This window comes from Argiope bruennichi, chromosome 1 (assembly GCF_947563725.1).
Source record: "Argiope bruennichi chromosome 1, qqArgBrue1.1, whole genome shotgun sequence".
Lineage (NCBI taxonomy): Eukaryota > Metazoa > Arthropoda > Arachnida > Araneae > Araneidae > Argiope > Argiope bruennichi.
Genome location: NC_079151.1, coordinates 14,284,176 through 14,299,517, shown reverse-complemented (window position 1 = coordinate 14,299,517; position 15,342 = coordinate 14,284,176). Strand labels below are relative to the sequence as shown.

General features: G+C 32.8%; 1 protein-coding gene across 1 annotated transcript; it reads right to left on the bottom strand.

Annotated features, from left to right (window-relative positions):
• Window positions 1-376: 376 nt before the first annotated feature.
• On the bottom strand, window positions 377-2,230 carry LOC129962491 (piggyBac transposable element-derived protein 2-like). Its single transcript, XM_056076235.1, has 2 exons — window positions 1,872-2,230; window positions 377-1,766 (listed from the first exon to the last, which is right to left on the bottom strand). Exons 1-2 carry the CDS (start codon window positions 2,228-2,230, stop codon window positions 377-379), a joined length of 1,749 nt encoding a protein of 582 aa, XP_055932210.1.
• Window positions 2,231-15,342: the final 13,112 nt, after the last annotated feature.

Genomic DNA, 15,342 nt, shown 5'->3' with positions numbered 1-15,342 from the left:
CTATGCACACGTAACGTGCTCCTGCAACTTAAATTTTATTTTTATTTTGTGCGAAATATAATGTTGAAAAATATGGTTAAAATATTTCTTTAAAAATTCGTTAAAAATAACTTAATTTGGGATTACAGCCTTTGTAGCCAAAAATCTCTTAACCCTACACTGCATGATTTTTTATTTTTCCTTGAAAAAAATATATATGTAATAGAGTGTAATGATAAAACATGAAAAAATATTTTAAAAAAATTAAGTCTAAATTTTCATTATTTTTTAATTAAATGTTAGTTTGTTGCCAAGTGGCAACATCATGCAGTTAAGCATAAAAAATAAAAAAACAAACTGTGCCAAATGGCTACACCATGCATTCCAGAGAGAAAAATTACTGTAAATGATAGTCTCTAAAACAGTTCTTCTCTTTATAAAAACATAGAGGAATTGAGCATTTCATGCACTGTACTCTTGTAAATCCTTTACAATTCAACATTTTACATCGTTGTTTATTTGTAGAATGCTCTGGCCAGTGATCAATTCTGTCAAATCTAATATCTTTTGGAGGCTCTTTTCGACAAGCTTTTTTTGATTGTTTTCCAACTGTTTCCTCTGCACTTGATGGTCTCCCTCTTTTTAGTGATTTTACTTGTCCATGTAAGCACAAAGTTTCTGCTAACTGCAATCTAAAAGTAACAAGTTTCATAGGCTTTTCACTGTTACGCTTTTGTTTGTGCACTCTCTTATACAGCAACCAAGCATTGATAATCGTCAGGTCTAATAAATGATAAAACAACCGAAAATACCACTTTTTGCTTCGCATTATTATTTTATACCTTCCAATCAAACTGTCAAGTAAGTCCACACCTCCCATGTGCTTGTTGTAAGTTTTTATAACGTAAGGGCAATTTACTTTTACATGACATTTTTGTTTCCTGTCAAAGCGCTGTACTTCACTTACCGGGTTTGTACCAGCAAATGTAGAGAGCATTGTGACAGTTTTATTGTCTTTCCATGATACATTTGACAGTTCACAGCCATCATATTCAGCCACAAATTCAGTGATGGATCCACGAACTTGTAACTTCAGCTCCCTTTCAGTTGGAAGTTTGCAGTCTGGAATTCTATTTCTTCTAATAGTTCCAAGAGATAAAATTCCCTTTTTCTTCAAATATACTTGCAGAGGAATAGAAGTGTAATAATTGTCAAAGTAAAGTTTGTGATTAACATTTTCTTGAACAGGACGAGTTAATCTAATAACTACATTACTACTAGCTCCTAAATCAGGCTCTTGAAGTATATTAGCAACATCAAGTTCTTTGCCACCATAAATCTCGAAATTGTATGCAAATCCGGATACTCCACTCAAAATGAAGAGTTTGTAACCGTATTTATGGGGCTTGTCAGGCATATACTGTTTTAAATGGTGTCTAGCTTTAGTAGCACACATTTGTTCATCGACACATAAAGATTCTTCCATAGGAATGGAAAGGAAAGATTTTTGAAGTTCATCAATCAAAGGTCTCAGTTTGAAAAACTTATCCTGGCCTCCTTGCAAATCAGTTGAAAATGCATTATTGTCATTGAAATGAAGATATCTTCTTATTTTTTCAAATTCGTTAACGGGCATAGAATTTTGAATGAGAGATATTCCAACAGCAGGATTCCAGTACAATCTAAAATCTTTAACACTTGATACAGAACTCAATATACAAATTCCCAAATATTTTCTTATATCAGATGATGTTACATTCAGAGGTTTCTCAGGTGTCTGTTGTACACTATATAGAATAGTTTGTTCAGAAATAAAAGTTATGAGATCCGGATGAAAAAAATATGAAAAAAACTCATAAGGTGTTTCCAAATTCAAAATATTTTGAGGTAACTGTGTATCTCCACTGAAAGTTATGATTTCAGGATTTACTTGCAAAGACTTTTTCTTCCATACAAGTTTAATTTTTTCCTTTTTAACTTTCTTACTTTTTTCCTCTAATGTCTTGTTACCTGAAGTCGAACTTTCGTTTTGAATATTCACTTCATTTTCAGATGATTCAGAATCATTGTTATTGTCAGAAATATCTTCTGAATTTCTATTGAAGAGAACATTAGGATTAAATGTAGGATCTTCATCGCTATCATCAAAATCATCATCGCTTCCACTCGAAAGAGCATTCCATATTTCATCTGTCAATAATTTCTTTTTACCATCTGTATCAACAAAGTAAACAGACCTATGCTCTTCCATTATTCTAGCTTATAGAATTTCAAAGAAAAAATAAATTGCTTCTAATTATATCACAAAACTCATAATTAAAACTGCAAAGACAAAAAAGAAAGACAAAATGTAACATAAGTAGTATAAACAAAGCACATGCTTTCTGAACTACAGTGTTGAGTTGAATTGTTCATCGCATCCTTCCTGCATGATGTTGCCAAATGGCTACAGATACATATTGTGGCTTAAATTTTTTTTAAATATTCGCTTTATCATAAAAAGCCTAATAAACGAATTTTAATAGTTCATTTTATGCATATGATTTTTTTAATGGACCTAGGAAAACATTTAATAGTAAATAAAAATTTCAAAATATGGCCATTTATGTGATTGCAAAAGTCTACTGCTATGTCTCCATTTACTGTTATCCACGGACACCTACCGCCATCTATTGAGAATAAATGGTGATAACTGAATCAAAGAAGTCCAAACTTACTTTTAATGCACAGTGTTGCCTCATGGCTACATTTTTCTGGTCATGAAGATGACAAATCGCCAGTGTAGCCAAATGGCAACATGATGCAGTGTAGGGTTAATCCCCTTCATTCAAACAAACAAACAAAAGAATTTTTTATAGGTTAAAGCATTGGTATCATTAAAAAGATAATTTTTTGAACTGTAACTTGATACAAAAATCAATTTTGTGCTGTAATATTTTCGGAACTTATAGCGGAAAAAACGCTGAAATTTCGATTGATTTTTAATTAAAATTCTATTTAAAAATTGCTCCGAGGTGCACATATACGGCCTCCAAGGTATAAACATGCCAAATTTGGCAGCTGTAGGTAAAACGGTATGTTCGATAGAGCGCCAACACACACACAAACGCATTGAGCTTTATTAACGACGGGTTAATTATTTGGATATAGTTCATACAAAAATATTAAATTCGCGATTAAAAAATGAGAGGGTGGGGGTAGGAGGATGAAAATTTGGGGTTATATGTATTTTTGATGCCAAATGAAAAAATACAAAAAAAAATTTGTCAAAAAAATAGAAAAATATTTGGATAGGGACACGCTAATTACCTAGCGTTCTGAAATGTACTTTGACCTATTCCATACCTACCAAATACACATAAAAAAATTTCATAAAAATCGGTCTAACCGTTTTGAAGGAGTACGAACGCAAACACCGTGATACGAGATTTTTATATATTAGATATCTATATAATGTGTGTGTGTGGGGGGGGGAGTGATGGCCAAACTATAATAAATCTAGATGATATTTTGAAATTTAATGAATGATAATAAAATTAGGTTGATGATGAACAAGTATTCGGCACATGTTGTTGTAAAGTTGGGTCCTTCGTGGTTTCCCTCTTTGATAACGTCACAGGTATTTCCTTTTTTTTTTTTTTTTTCTTTGCTCTAGTGATACTGTAGGTTCCAAGATACTTCGGCTTAAGATTCAGGTGTGGTCCAAACTGAGTTCTTTTGATGGCAACAAGATCTCCAACTCTATAAAGTTTTGGTTCCCATTTTCTTAGACTGTACGTCTTCCGGTCTTCGTCTTGAATTTTGAAGATTTTCTGCCTTGCATGCTTCCTCAGTTCTTTTTGGACTTCAAAATTGGCCTGAAATTCAGATTCGACCATTTCTTTGAGCTTATCTAAGCATCCAGTATTCATCTTGGTACCAAAAAGCAATTCAAAAGGTTTGGTGTCGATACTTAGTTGATAGGTGGAATTTATCGTTTGCTGCAGTCCATTTGTAAACTTATACCACTTGTTTGGATTTTCCAAAGATAATTTTGAAAGAATCGATATGATGGTCTGATGTGTCTGTTTGCTCTTGGCAGGTCAGTTGTGATTAAATGTTTTATTTTTTTCTTTGGCACAATAATCGGCAAAACTTTGCTATTACTTCAGCTGATGGTGTGCTTTTTCAATTTCTATTAGTTCACACTCTCCCTGTATATATCTTGTTCAAATTTTCAATCGTTATTAAAATACTTTTTATTCATCCATTCAAGTTCAAATACATTTTTTAAAACTTGTAGTGGGTGACATTTGATGTTAATACAGTTTTTTTCAAATATTAATTGATTAATTATTAAATTTAATTAATTTTTAATACTTTAAATAAGAGTTTTAGCAGTTTGTAATGAAAATTGAAATCAACAGGCAGTAGCTCAATCGGTAAAATGCAAGGATTTCAGCATTTTTCACGTGAAAGTGAAGAATGAGAGTTCAATTCTTGCAAAAGTAGGAATTGACTTTAATTTTTTTATATTACTTGTAGGATAAATCCATACAAACTTAGTAAATGCGTCAATGATAACCGAAACATGTTTAGAATTTTTATGCATACTTTTCAAAGGCCCGAGATGATCAATATGATAGGTGTGTAATGGCATGTCTTCTTTATGTAACGGGTGCAGAAGACCCTCCTTCTTTCCTCTTTTATGGTTTATCAGGATACAATGGACACAACTGGATATGATATTCTCTTTCTGTCTAAGTTTAGGAATGTAATAATAGTCTTAGCGGAGTTAAGTACACCGAGAAACTCCTTTATGTCCTATTTCATGTGAATTTCTTTTAATTTCGGTTTGCATGCTGTCGGGTGTAACTGGTCTCAGCAAATTTATACAAAATTCGTAATAATCTTCTTAAGCAGAAATTTTTGATAATTCTTTTATTGCTTTTATTTGTCATTACCTTGAGCTGATTTTAATCTTGGTAAGATGTTATCAAATTAGATACAAAATAAGCTTACAGGAGATCTACCCAGGGCATCAACATGAGCCATTCGTGTACTGGAACGATGCTCAATGACATAATTAAATTCTTCCAGCAATAAAGCCAACTACAACGCGAGTTGAAAAATCTCTTTTTGCATAGTTTTTTCAAGCGCAGAGCAGTCTGTTCTTGTTTTGAATGGAATTCCCAATAGGTAAAAACGAAATTTCTTTATTGCCTCAATAATAGCAAGAGCTTCAAGTTCTTAGCTAGAATATTTCTTTTCAACATCTGTTGTCTTCCTACTCATGTAATAGTTTGGATGAAAGTTTTTATCATTAGGGGATTTCTGCATTAAAATAGTTCCGTATCCATCTAAGCTGACGTCGGTATGCAATTCAGTTTCGTAATTAGGGTTATAGATTCTTAAGACGGGTTTTTCAGCTAATAGTAATTTTAACTGGTTAAATGAGTTTCTTTCCTCTTCACCAAATTTAAAATTTCAGTCTTTTTTCAAGCGATTACATAATGATCTAGCAATAGTGGAGTATTTTGGGATAAATTTTTGGAAATACGCTGTCAGTCCTAAAAAAAAACTTTGAACTTGTTTTAAATTTGTTGGTTCAGAAAAATTAAGGACAGCTTTAGTTTTTAAAGTAGATGGGAAGATTTTACCGCCTTCAATGACATGCCCCAAAAAATCAAAATTCTTCAAAAAGTGAGATTTGTTAAAGTTGATCTCTAGTCCATATTCACTAGCAATGCTTAGAACACGTTCGATTTCTTCTTCAAATGATGAAGATAAAATTACGATATCATCCATATACAGGAAAACAAAACCATCTTTAATCAAAAGTCGAAAAATGGGATTAATGTACCTTTGAAACACGGCTGGAGAATTACATAATCAAAAAGGGACTTTACGAAATTGATATTGGCCTTCATGGGTGACGAATGGGGCATGTTTTCTACTATATTTGTTTACATCAACGTGGAAGAATACGTTCTTAAGATCGATAGTGCAAAAGACGCGAGATCCTTGCAACTTGTCTAAAATATCCTCGATTAATGGAAAGGGGAATCTATCCTTAACAACGACTTTATTTAATCTCCTATAATCGATGCAAACTCGGGGTTCCATTTTTCCTTCTGAGCACTGGGCTACTGTGTTCTGAAGAGCATGGTTCTACAATTCCTTGTTCCAACCACTTAGTTTGGACAATTTTTTCCTCTGAAAACGTTAATCTACGAGGCTGATGCGATTTAGGTTAGGTTCATTAGTTTTTACCAAAATGTTGAATTCAACACCTGTTGTTTTAACTTTATGTGGTGCGTAATTTAAAATTGATTGTCGTATCCTATCTTTAAAAATATTTGGAATGTCAGGTTCAATATTTAGTTCAACTTCGTCAGGAGTTACATCAATTGGTAGGACGGATAATGTGTTAATTTCCTCTACACACTGAAGTTTTTCTTTATTATTATTTAATTTTCACGAATTACCGTTTCAATGTGTATTAATACATTCATACCAATAAATTCACACACATTTAATTTATCAAACACTGATTTACGAAGCAATGTCACTTGTTTCCAGTATCAATAAGTGAATTAACGCTTATATTTTCAATCATATTTTATTGTGAAGCCTTGGTTTGAAATTAATTTCCAAAGTAGCCACTTCTGGTTTAGGATTTACTTTAACATATTCTGTAGCTTAATGGCCGAAGGCGCCACATCCAAAACGTTTAAATCCCTTGTCCTTATGTATACAAAATCGTGAGATATGATTTGGGTCTCCGCAATTAAAACAAATTTTATTTGCACTTTCGTTTTTAGAGTTAAATCTATCATCCTCTTGTTTTGGTTTTAATTTATCAAAAGTATTAAATCTAGGATTAAAATCATATCTTGTTTTGGTTTTGTCGAAAGCACCTTTATTTTTTGCATAATCACTCTTTATTACTTAAAAAAATTTTAAGTTTTTTCTTTAAATTCAGATAAATTCTTACAATCTGTATAAAATTTTATTTTCTTCCCTATCATTTATACCTTTTTAATCACATAATGCAGCAGCATAAGCAGCATCTTCAATTTTCCCAGAGCTACATAACTTTCATTTTCAAAATATATTGTGGATCAGATTCAAAATCTCTCTCTCTCTCTCTCTCTTTCTCTCTTTTTTTTTTTTTTTTTACTCAAGAGTTTATGCAAGTTAGCTAAATTCATCTCAAAAGAAAATTCATCAATTAATGCTCGTTTCAAATTTTGCAATGAATTAATTTCCGGTTCCGTTTTTACAAAAACCGCAGCTTTCCCACCGAGTGATTGACCTTTTAGCGAAAATAAATTTTTGAAGGTCTATCGGACTGAACAATTGGGAAATGTTTACCTATACTTTCATGAGGTTCTGCATTAAATTTAGAAATGGTACCTTCGATATCAGAATAATTTATACCAATATTTTGACTGACAGAGCTTCTATAATTATTGTCAAATTGCATATCATAAATCTTTTTTTCACCAATGCATGGAGGAATCAATTTTATTTATACTTTTACATTGCACCGATGAATCGCTTTTGCTATTCTTTCGCCGTTATTAGCTGTAGACTGTTGTCAACATCCGAGCTATCAGACACAAAGCCTATGCTTCTCCGTTAAAGATTCAAATTCTCAAAAAAAAAAAAGGATAGAATTCTTTTGGATACTTCCGGCTTCAAGACATCAAATGGAATATTTAATATATTACATATCGTGATGATTTCGTTCAGCGAAAATGAATCATTCACTCTGACTTTTCAAATCGCTACTATTGGTTGCAAAATTAAAACCAATAAATTCTCGTATCCTCTTTCTATTTCAACGATCTCCTACAGGGTAGAAAATAAATCTGTGCAGTATCTTTATTTTTTCCGTTTTACAATTCCTCAATGCTTATTTCTTGAATATCATTTAAGACAATTATCTTATAAAAAAATAAATATTACATCCATTTCCTAAAAATTGGTTGATGGAAACTGGCGTATCCACAGGAATTTTGATTTGTAAATCTACTTTCGTTTCATCTTAAAATTGTGGGGGTGTGATGGCCAAGCAATGACAAGTCCAGATGATATTTTAGAATTTAATGAATGCCAATAAAATTAGGTTAATGATGAACAAATGATGATGACTACTTTACAAGATGGAGTGGATAATTAAGTTCAGTCCTAACAAGTTCTTTTTTTAACAATACGTCATAATGTTTCGTCTTCGTTTTTTTAAACACGTTTTAATCATCTCGCCTCGTCTAGGTGTTAACTGCACGTCGCTCTTGTTTCCGCCAGCAGATTCGCTACTTAGTGGAAGTAAATGAGGTCAGAGGGAAATAATCGTTCAATAACGGGAAGTGAGATACCTGGTACCACACATATATATAACAAGATTATTAGACAATGACATGTTTGAAGAGCGCCTAGCCCCTCGTTTGGAGCTTGATCTCCGGTAAATGAAAAACTTGCATAGAACCTTGCTTTCAGTAGTTAGCGGGATCATACGACAACGTGATGCTTGTTTTGGCGGAGTGCCTAGACTCAATGGTCCTTAATCTCCGAGACCTTATAATTTTTTTTAACCTGATTTAGAGAACGATTTAAGCCTAAATATTGTAATACTTGTCTGCTGTTGAATCTGTAAGGGAATTATTATTTAAATAAAAACAAGAATAATTAAAATAATATAAATTTTAAGAATGGGAAATTACTTAATTTTCTATTTTACCTGTCGTTTTAGTACGTCTTCGTCGATTTCGTCTGGCTTTGCAAGGGCGCTGCAGGGTTAATGATCATGACTTTCCTTGTTAGTCCTGATAAGGGCATGTACGGCCATTTATCATTTTCCTTTTGCGGCTACTCACCAAGGATAAATGCACGGGGTCTTCTTTTTTTCCTAGGATTTTTTGGGTCATATTTGGGGATATTTATTATTGCTTGGTTATTGTGGTTGGAAAAAGTTTTCTAATTTTTTTGAAGTATTCTGTTATTGCTTGTATTTGTTTCTTACATACCACGGTGCTTCTCTAGTCAATCTATTTTCCGTAGTTTCTAGTTTATTTATGTGGTGATTTGGCTGCCGCACCCCATACTGGTGACGCGTAGCCTAATTATAGTCTTGTATAGTAGCAACTTATTTTTCAGAGAGTCTGGACCCTTTCTCCATCATAGGGTATAATTTCGATTTGCTCGCTTTTACTTTGTTTCTTATGTTGTGTATGTGCTCTTTATATGTTAGTCTTCGGGTCAAGTGTTTTTCCAAGATATTTTGTTTTTTCACTCCATTGTATATTTCTTCTGAATAGTTTTGGTGGGTCAGATGTTTCTCTTTCGCATAAAGTAGACAGCCTGGCACTTGTCCGTGTTCACCTTAACCTTCCACCTTATTCACCATTTGCCGAGCTCATCCAGATAACTATTGATCTCGTCCATGATATTAATGGATTCACCGGTACTCATGATGGCAGTGTCATCGGCGAATAGACATTATTGGATTTGGTAGTTCCTGGGGCTGTAGCGTGATCATCTTCGAAAGCGTAGACGAAAGATTCTGTGATATCCACATCGCGAAGCGCTGTTACCCACGAATAGTGATGGCGAGTTCTGGATTGGTAGATTCGCTGGAGTTGAAGTCTTGGAGTTGAGTGGAAACTTGGTTTCGATGTGGAGTGTATGTAGTCTTGGGTCTTTGGCAGGAGGCAGATCCAATCCGGGTCGATCTTCCAGAGGAGGAGCGAGGCTTCTAGGATGTAATTTTTTTTCCCCTCCTGAGATGCATCTTGCCTTGGTATGGGAGGTGTGCAGGGGTTTAGGTGTTGTCTTTAAGTTTTTGACCAATGAAGGATTACGATATGGCTCATGAGAACTTTGCGCTATTGCTATAAGGGGATAGAAAGGCGGAATTTTGTGGTTGACTTTTAATTCAATATTTAAAATTAATGTGGTCGAGATGAGAAGGTTGATTTGTGAGTATTAGTATTAAGTTAAATTTGATTACGTTATAGGAGAATCAATCCGGGTCTTTTGCTATTTTTGTTTGGTTGATAAATTTCTATCTTTTATTGCTTCGTTATCAATGTGGATTATGTCGTGGAATTTTTCTGCAATCCTTTTGATGAATTCTTTTATGGAAGGGATGTTGAGGGCTCGTTTTATATCGTCGTTTCTCATGAACCATCTCGCTTTTGTTATTTGTCTAAGGATTATATTTTGGCACCTGTCTATGATGTTTATATTGGATTTTGCTGCGTATGCCCAAACTGGGCAGGCATACGTTAGGACAAGTCTTACCATGGCTGTATAAGCAAGCAACTTATTTTCCCTAGTCATTTCTGAATTCCTAGCAATTAGGGGATATAATTTACGGACGTTATCTGAATTATCGGAATTTTTAACATAGTTAAGATGGGGATTCCAAGTTCAGGTTTTGCCTAATAGTACACCGAGGTAGCTTCCCGAGACCAGGGAATTTCAACTTTATTCACTTTAATTAGATTTTGGGTAGTTTTCCTTTTCTTTGTGAAAAGCACTGTTATTGTTTTTGAGTCATTTATTGCGATTTTCCATTTGGAGGACCAGCTTTCTAGTTCTTGGATGTGTTTGTTTCATGCAATAATCTTCGAAAAGTGCAAGTCAGTTGCTTATGTAGTTTTAGCAGGAGAAGTGTAGTGAGAGGAGCATGATGAAGCTCAAGTTTCCATTGGCTGTTAGGATGCGATAGTGGGTGCAACAAGGATTGGGAATATGCTGCTATGACAATTAGTTTATGATATGAACAAATTTAAGTAAAAATTAAAAATTTGAATAAAATAAGAGAGGTAAAGTATTCTTTTAATATAAAAAGATATATTTAATACTAATAATATCTTTAAGATACTTAAAGATATATTTAATATAAAGGGCACGTAATAAAAGGGGTCTTTTAATACGTGCGTTTGGAGTGTGTTCGGGAATGGCAAGAATAGCTTCGTTATGAGAGTCGATATTCTGAAAAAATTTAGTGGCAATTTTTTTTGATGAATTTCTTTAGTGATGGATAGTCGAGAGCTTTATACATGTTTGCGTTCGGCACGTACCAATAACAATTACAAAATCTTCTATTTAAATTGTTTTGTTGGATTTCAATAATTCTTAAATTAGTCTTGGCACAATATCCCCAAACCGGACATACATACGTTACAACTGGGCACAAATAGCCAGGAATAGTAATGTTTATACGGAGAGCCTGGGCGATCAGCCTATAATCTCCGATCCTTAAAAGAGCTGTTGGAAGGTGACATAACAAACCTGATTTAACCTAATAATGTAGTGCAGAATGGGTTTGAGTAATTTAAGTTATTTAAATTTAAAAAAAATAATAAAAAAATAAGAAGATAAAATAGTAAAAATACAGTTAAATAAAAAAAAACAGTCAAATAAAATAATAGGAAAGTTGCTTAATAGTGGGAGGGTTATTAAAAAAAAAAAGTGACTGGTCAACAATTCGATTTCCCATCAGTCAGTCCAGAGGAGATGTTTGCAGGGTGTTAGGAGCTGGAAGATTCCAGGGTACTTAATAGTTGTTAATAGACGCAGACAGACGGTTTCGAAACTTCCCCCCCCCCCTTTTTTGCCTCAGAATTTTCTTTTCCTTTTTTCAAAGGTAGAATGAAGTTTAAATTGGGGTGCTGCTGCAAGGATGAAAAGTTTATTTTAGGGATTATTTTCTTTGTCAAGTTTATTTAAGGTGTACGTACACACTTGAAGATTTTTAAATTTTAACTTTAAAAATCCAGTTTTTTCACAGTAGGTCATTAATATATGTTTAAACTCATTTCAGTGAGAAAAAACCATATTACACTAATTATTAATTAAATAATATTTAATGAGCTAATTAGCTTATTTTTTGAAACATGATATCTTAAATTCTAATTTGTACAGACACACAATTCTAGTTGGAAATTATGCCTAATATTAGTCTTCATGTTGTCTGCCTCAAACATGTTATAAAAATGTATAGTTTTTTTAAACAATTTTTTCATCAACGATGAATAGAAAAAGAGATTTTCTCTAATTTTAACTTTTAAACAGCTATTAAAAATTTATTTCTATAAATATAACTTTGATTGAGGCACAAAACATCCGCTATTTCATACAGATTATTTTGATGTATAAATAACTGTATTTGGTAAATTTCTTGTTGAGTTATGATTGTTTGAATGAAGCAACATAATGGAAAAATATCATTCTTTATAAAATGAGTTAAAAAAAAACGTAACTAGAGTTTTTAATGAAAGCACCTCAAGAAAAATAATTATAACTCAAGAAATATTTCAAATATTGACAACGTCTTGGTATCGTTTGAAAGTTAAAGGATCAGAGAACATTATTAAGCAATAAAAAAAAAATTCGATATTTTGAACGATTTTCGAAGTTTCAAGTGTGTACATACACCTTAAAAGATCTTTGATGTTTGAGATGGTTTGCATTATTATTTTCAGGTGTTTCATTAGTTTGAAGATGTCTGTAATTTCTTGACTATCAGAGCTGGTTATTGCTTGGGGTGGAGTTTTTGTTGTTGGTGGTATGGTGTGGTTTTCTTCTTGCGGTGGGTCAGTGTGGGCTATTTGTTGTTTAAATAATGAGGCAAATGATTTTCCTTTTTCTATTGCATTGCTATTCTTAATTTTCGGAAATTTGGGGCATCCTCTGTACGAAGCAGTGTGTGGTCCTCCACAGTTGGCGCTTTTGATTTGGGGATTTCCATTTTTTTTACCGGGCAAGTTCTAGAATCGTGATTTTCTGCACAGATTACAGATTTTAATAGCATGCTGCAGTTAGAGCTGGTATGGGCAAAGCATTAGCTTATGGTTCTTCTTATAAATTTTTCAATTTTTATTTTCATATAAAGGGTGGTTGTTTCTTCGTAAATTTTAGCTAAGTTGGCTGATTTTAATAGATGTACTTGAAAAATTGGAAGGAGGGCTTTTGTTCTAAATCTTCTAAACTGGTTAAATTTAGCTATTCTGTATCCTTGTTTGTTAATTCCTCCTCAATTTCTTGGCAGGTGGCGTCTATCGGCAGGCCTTTTATAACTACTTTAACTGGTTTTTCAGTTTGAACCGAAATTGCAAATAGGCAGTGTAAATGCGTATATTGTTTTTCCTATTCATTTTGGAGTTTCGAGAAATTGGGGGATAAAATTTAAGAGTTGATACTCGAAATTTATTTTTAATATAAATAAAGTGGGGTTTCCATGTAATTCCTTAGACCACGGAATAATTTGGTTTTTAATTTTAATGGAACGAAAATCTTTATTAACATGAGTTTTAGTGAACATGATAGCTTCAGTTATATTTGGATTAATTTCGATTTTCCATTTAATGAACCTGTCTTCAAGAGTTTTGAGGTGTTTGGTAAGAGCTATTGAAATGAAATTTGGATTTTTATTTCTGGCTAGTATTGCAGTGTCGTCAGCATCCATGCTAAGCATAGTTTTGAATTGTTTTGGAATATCATTAATGTAGAGTGAAAAACGATAGGACAATTTTGGAGCCTTGGACATTGCCTGCTTTAATATGTTTGATGTTTGAAAGATTATTGTTAACGCGAACACAAAAGATTCTATTATTTAAATAGGAGATAATAATTTTTATAATGTAATGGAGAGTTTTTATATATAAAAAGTTTGTAAATAAGGCCATCTTGCAAAACTTTGTCATAGGCTTTCTGAATATCTAGGAAAAACAACGGCAGACTTTTGATTGTTAGCGAAACCCTCTTCGACGTATTCAACTACCCTAACAAATTGATGGGTCGTCGAAAGGTTATTTTTGAAACCAAATTGTTCCAGACAAAGGATATAATTTTCATCAAGAAATTTATTGAGTCTGTTCAAAATGATGTGCTCAGCAATTTTGCTTATGGGATCTTTGCCTGGTTTAAGAATAGGGGCTACAACAGCTGTTTACCATTTAGTAGGAAAGTGACCAATGGCCATAACTTTAAAAATGATAATTTGCAGCTTAGAAATAAGGTTTGGGGCGAGGGGGGAGATTACGAATTACTTTATTAATAATACCATTTAAGCCAGGGGCTTTGTTAATGTTAAGACTTTTGATACAGTCATTAATTTTATTGACGACAGACGGTGGAATAACATCTTGAAAATATTTTGGGAGAGTATTCTGAAAATCTTTGACTGTGTTATTTACAGGCGTTTCTGTTTCGTCATGCTTAAGATTATTTAATTGAAACTGGGTATATAAAAAAACCCAAGGTTATTAGGTAGAAAAATGTGTTTGCATTTATAAGCCCACGTGTTGCTTCAATACGCGACATGAAAATAGCCTAACTGAACCATTGGGAATGATCTCTACGACACTTTCTCGTATATTTAATAAGGGTGGTATCTTCTCTCTCTAATAATAGTGTGGATCTTGGGCAAAGCCGTAAAAGTCACGAGGACTTCGATTTTTATTTTCAACGTCCTGCACATGAGTTGTGTGTTTCTTAGTAAAGAAACCATACTATTGTTATCGTATTAACAGCATGCCATTGACGAATAATTATTACGAAAGATCTATCCATGAAGATTGATTAATATATATTAGAAAATCGAATTTGCATTTCGGGTGTATTTCTTTTTACCGATTGAAACCAAAATTTGACATAAAATTACAACAGTTGTTACATAGACATAGACACCACTATAATGTATAGTGGTATAGTTATAATGTAGAAACCCATATGAAGCACATTAGTAACTGATATTGCCTTTGTGTGAAGGGATGTTGTATTTAAAATGCATAACAGGTGCTAAATAATTGAGGAGAGGTTTTCAACTGTTTATAAGATTAAAATATTATGCAGTATTTTAAAGACATTGTATGAAAAAACCAGAATTGGGTGAAGTAAGCAACACTTATAGAGTGTAACATTTAAAAGACATCTGAAAGTAGCCTATTATATTTTAAAATAAACTGAATATTTGAAGTTATCTCCGACAATGGAAATACGGAAATTCCGGAGAAACAGGTATAAATTAAGCAAATAATAAATATTATAATACATTTCATATGACATATAGATTTTAAAGCTCTAAAAATGAAGTATATGTAATAAATGTAAATTATATGGTGGTCTTAATGAGGAAATGAAATGATTGTCTTAAGAGTGAGTTAACAGATGATTTTTCTTTGCTGTTAGTTTTATTCGGAGCAGTTTCCATAGGATTGTATTTAAAGTCGTTGTTAACTTATTATTTTATTCTTTATTATTATTTTGATTCTTTATTTGCTTGTTAGACTATTTTAAGACTCGCTACTATCAGCGAGAGGACATTGGAATGTTGGGATTCATTTTCGTATGATAGGAGATCGTAAAGTA

What these genes read in the sequence shown, in the direction of transcription:
- LOC129962491 (XM_056076235.1), bottom strand. Translation starts at nt 2,230, where the DNA reads ATGGAAGAGCATAGGTCTGTTTACTTTGTTGATACAGATGGTAAAAAG. An exon ending in ACTTTCAGTGGAGATACACA is followed by an intron (nt 1,767 to 1,871) that starts GTTACCTCAAAA and finishes TATTCTATATAG; the next exon opens with TGTACAACAGACACCTGAGA.